Raw genomic sequence first — 4860 nt, forward strand, 5'->3', positions numbered from 1 at the left:
AAAAAAAAAAAAAAAAAAAAAAATTTGTGGAATGAATAAATATTGTTTTCCTTCTCTTTCATTGTCTCCCTTTCCTGAGCTATTGGCTTACTTTAGAAAGACATCATTAAGAACACTGTTCCAGCATCTTCTAACCCTGTTGAGTCATTTTTTATTGTTTTACAGGATTTTTGACACTTTTCCAGCCCCTTTCTTCTCTTTAGGGGTTTATTTGTTTGTTCACTTATGCAACAAGTATTGATTGAGTACTACATACAATGTCCCAGGCAGAGGTACTGTAGGCCCTTGGGAGCAAAAAGAGTGCTCTCAGGGAATGTAACATCTGGTGGGGGAGATAATTGAATAGTCATAGAAACATATAATTATAAAGCATAGTAATGCTGCTTGGCTAGTGGTGGTGCAGTGGATAAAGCATCGACCCGAGATGCTGAGGTCCCAGGTTTGAAGCCCTGAGCTCGCTAGCTTGAGTGAGGGTTCATCTGTTTTGGGCTTGAGCGCAGGCTCACGAGCTTGAGCACAAGATCGAGACAGATCTCAAGGTTGCTGGCTTGAGCAAGGGGTCAGTGGCTCAGCTGAAGCAGCCCTCCCTAGGCACATATGAGAAGCAATCAAGGAACAACTAAAGTGCTATAACTAGGAATTGATGCTTCCCATCCCCCCCCCCCCATAAGTAAAATAAAATAAAAATAAAGCATAGTAATGCTATGAAAGATAGTCTAGGAGAACCCAACCTAATGGAGGGATGGAGGTCAGGGAAGGCTTCCTTGGAGAATATGGATTAACTATGCAAATAAGAGTGGAGTGGGAGTGGGGCAGTCTCAAGAGCAGGCCAGGCAAATGAAAGTGTGTGCAAAGGCCCTGAGGCAAGAGGGAACACAAAGCATTGGAGGGAACAAAGTGAGAGCTGAGGGGCAGTTAGGGGTGAGACCAGGGCTGGTTTTGAAGATTATCTTAAAGATTTTAGTCTTTAAGAGCAATGCAAAGGTCACTGATCCTTATAAGGAATATAAATTGAAGACTACAAAAGTGAAAGAGGGTGGCTACTTCTGCTCTTTTCCCTGTTACACACTGTACAACTCTTGTCCCTCTCCACTCAGGGTTGTTCTACTTCTTGTCTCTCCTTGTAGAGCTCTTTTAGCCTACATTCTACTCTCCCACTCCCCAGTACCCTGTCCTTAGGTCTCATCCTGGTGGCCCTCTGTCTTTTCCCCAGCACTTCCCCTTTCTCTGCCAGAAGGTGCCTCCCTCCCCATCCAAAGGCCTTATGGACTCTAGGTCCCTGCATGGTGCACCAGCCCCTGGTTGGGTGGCCTGCAGTGGAGGGTGCAAAAACTCACAGCCCAGGTGTGGGTCTGAGCCTGGGTTCTAATCTTATCTGGCCCTTTTCTGCCTCCTGGGAAAAACAACTCTGGTATTAGGGGGTAGGGAGGGGATTGGGAGCACCTAAAGCCTGGACAAAAAATTTATAGCTTCAGGCCAAAATGGAGCCCACAGAAGGGAAGCACACACAGCAGAGGCAGCATCCAACTTTATTGTAGGAACTTAGTTCATTGCGTCAGGGAGTGAATTGTTTGGGGTAATAAAGAGGTGAAATGGAAGGAAAATCTATTCTAACAGGAGTAGGGTAAGGGAAATATAGGGAGAGTTGGGTGAAGGTGAGTCCTTACGGGACAAGGAGAGGAGCAGAAGGAGGAAAGTGAAGGGAGGTGAAGGCACCGAAGAAGCCAAAGACAGTGACTGAGGGCAGGGAACCGTCAGTCTTCTTAGGAGAGGCAGCGGAAGCAAAAAAGCAAAGCTCTGAGCTGGAGAGACGGACGGTGCCCTGGACTTCCTGGAGGAGCCCACCGCCTCCTTACTTTTGGGCACCCAGCACCAGGGCTATGATGAAGCCCAGAACCAGCAGGAACATGGCGACAGAAAGCAGGACTGTGATGACCACCATGCCCCCTGTCCGGGCCATTCCCAGCCCAATGGATTCCACCTTCCTTCCTGTCAGAAGAGAAAGCAGGGGGTTCATTGTGGGCAGGAGGAACCCCTGTCCCATCTGAAGCACTCAGTCTGGCTGCTCACCCAGCTACCCAGCCAGTTATCCTTTCATCTGTTTATTTAACCAGCCATCCAGCTGACCATCCATGGGATCCAGGCATCCGTCAAATAAACAGTTATGAAGTGGCCCTGGCCGGTTGGCTCAGTGGTAGAGCGTTGGCCTAGCATACAGGAGTCCCGGGTTCGATTCCCGGCCAGGGCACACAGGAGAAGCGCCCATTTGCTTCTCCACCCCTCCCCCTCTTCTTCCTCTCTGTCTCTCTCCTCCCCTCCTGCAGCCAAGGCTCCATTGGAGCAAAGATGGCCCGGGTGCTGGGGATGGCTTCGTGGCCTCTGCCTCAGGTGCTAGAATGGCTCTGGTTGCGGCAGAGCAACGCCCCAGATGGGCAGAGCATTGCCCCTTTGTGGGCATGCTGGGTGGATCCCGTTCAGGCACATGCGGGAGTCTGTCTGACTACCTCCCAGTTTCCAACTTCAGAAAAATACAAAAAAAACCCCAAAACATTATGGGGTTATGAAGCATCATGTGTCACCCACAGAGGATACAAAAATTAAAGGGACACAATCCCTACTTATAAACAACATTTAATTTAGAAGTGCAGGAAGATGAATCAATAGGCATTTAAAATGCCAAGGGTTCAGGGCTAGGATAGAAGGAAGCAAAGATGCTAAGAAAGCACCAGGTGGGGCAGCTGGAGACCAATGGGACAGGCCAGGGAAGATTCTGTGGGCTTTGAGACATCGGAGGAAGTGAGTATTACTTACGAGGAAGTGGGTATTACTTACGAGGAAGTGTGGACATTGGAATCTCTCTACTGGACTCAGTGGCTGTCCCCTTCTTCACTAGGTAGGAAATGCTTTCATGGTAGGGTTTGGGAGAGAAGGAAGAGAGAACCCTCAGTGAGTACCTGGAAGTTGGGGGAAGAGGACACCCAGGCCTCTCCTTCACGACTGGAGGGCCATTGTGCCCTCCTCCAAGCAGGCCCATTCTTGACCCCTTTAGCTATGCCAGCACTCAATCCCCATGTTGACCACATCCCACCACTACCGCCAAATGTCAGGACCCATCTTCTCTTCCTGTACCCCCTCCCACAAGTGCCCCAAGCCTGAGCTAGTACCTACTAGTATTTGGTTCCTGGCACGAGGTTTGTCACCTGGTATGCACTGAGTCGGTTGACTGTGAAGCCAGCCCCTCTGTCCACCACACTCACCAGCTCCCTCCGCCCACGGCATGGAGGCACCACAAAGCTAGACTTCACCACTGAGTAGGAAGTTGGAAGTGAAAGGCAGGGTCAAGGTTCTGAAGACCCCAAGGAGAAGGGGCAGCATTTCCAGTTTGGGTCCAGCAGTGGGGTTAACAGGAAGGCATGCATGGGAGAAGGGAGGCTGAGGTTGTCTTGGGAAGGGACTAGGGGAATGCCTTAGAACAGGGTAGCAGACCTTTACTGTCATTGGCTCTCCGGACCATCAGTGTGGCATTACCCCCTGTGAGGTGACAGGGGGGCAAGGCAACTAGCAGGCTCTCTGTTAGCGCCTGGGACAGCAAACCAGAGAGGCTTGAGATGTTGAATACTGTGGGAGGACAGGAGGTAGTTAAGTGGAGGGGGAAGGAATTTGATTCCTCTCCCCCACCATCAAATCTGGCCCCACCCCTTGAGGCCTTGTCTAAGGCTGCCCTGTCCTCTTCACTCTGCAGTCCATTGGCAGAACACAGTCCTTTGCTGGTTTGACCACCAGGTGGCAGGCTTGGGCTGCAGAAGCTGAATACTCGACCTCAGTAGTCCCCAATCCCCAGGCGGCAAACCGGTACCGGTCCGTGGGCCATTTGGTACGGGTCCGCAGAGAAAGAATAAATAACTTACATTATTTCCGTTTTATTTATATTTAAGTCTGAACGATGTTTTATTTTTAAAAAATGACCAGATTCCCTCTGTTACATCCGTCTAAGACTCACTCTTGACGCTTGTCTCGGTCACGTGATACATTTATCCGTCCACCCTAAAGGCCGGTTCGTGAAAATATTTTCTGACATTAAACCGGTCCGTGGCCCAAAAAAGGTTGGGGACCACTGCTCTACTTGATCCTGGGTACCCAGCTTTACCCTTACCCTCAGCCTAGGGCCCTCCCCCACACCTCTCTGCCTCCTGGGGCCAGGAAGAGCACCAGGATTGAGCTCTCCGCTCTGTAACTGATGCCTGGTCATTGACAGCCCCTTACCCCCAACTGGCCAGATGAACTCCTCTTTGAGAGTCCTAGAAGACACAGGAGGGTACAGTGCCTCCTGTCCAGGCCCACGACCCTTTCCCAGAAATGGCAGAGACCTGCAGCCCCAGGGGGCAGGACAGCCAGCAGAATCAGGATCAAGGGCAAGATGAGGTTGGGTAGCGAGGATGCCATAGCTGGGCTGGGAGCTGGAACGGTTGCTGGCAGGCTGTGGCTTCCTGAGGCAAGTAAGGCCCTGCCCCTGGGGTGGCTGATTTTGTTTGGGGGTGGGAGGGGCTGCAAAGGAATCTTGCCCAACCTGTCCCTTGGGCTCTACAGCCTGGGGTCTGGGGAAAGACAAGTTTTTCAGGATGGGGAGCTGGCCCTCAGGCCAGGGGTAGGTATCTTGACTGGATCTTGGTGGTTTAGTCAGCTGCAGAGAGGCAAGGTAAGTAAGGTGGGGGTGGAAATCACCCCTCCCCTTCTTTTGGGAGTCACAGGTGTAGGGGCACCAGTGCTTTTGCCTGCACGTGCACCTGGAGCCCAGCTTGCAGAGGAGAGCTTCACACAGGTTGGGAGGTCTTTCCAGGGGGGCAGCAAGTGCTGAGAGGC

The 4860-nt window shown here is 51.4% G+C and overlaps 1 protein-coding gene across 1 annotated transcript; it reads right to left on the minus strand.

Moving 5' to 3' along the window:
- Positions 1 to 1513: 1513 nt before the first annotated feature.
- On the minus strand, positions 1514 to 4484 carry UPK2 (uroplakin 2). The gene is made up of 5 exons (XM_066360765.1): positions 4368 to 4484; positions 3487 to 3618; positions 3169 to 3307; positions 2833 to 2903; positions 1514 to 1989 (listed from the first exon to the last, which is right to left on the minus strand). Exons 1-5 carry the CDS (start codon positions 4441 to 4443, stop codon positions 1853 to 1855), a joined length of 555 nt encoding a protein of 184 aa, XP_066216862.1. The 5' UTR covers positions 4444 to 4484; the 3' UTR covers positions 1514 to 1852.
- Between the last annotated feature and the right edge of the window lie 376 nt (positions 4485 to 4860).

The sequence above is a fragment of the Saccopteryx leptura genome, chromosome 1, assembly GCF_036850995.1.
Source record: "Saccopteryx leptura isolate mSacLep1 chromosome 1, mSacLep1_pri_phased_curated, whole genome shotgun sequence".
Lineage (NCBI taxonomy): Eukaryota > Metazoa > Chordata > Mammalia > Chiroptera > Emballonuridae > Saccopteryx > Saccopteryx leptura.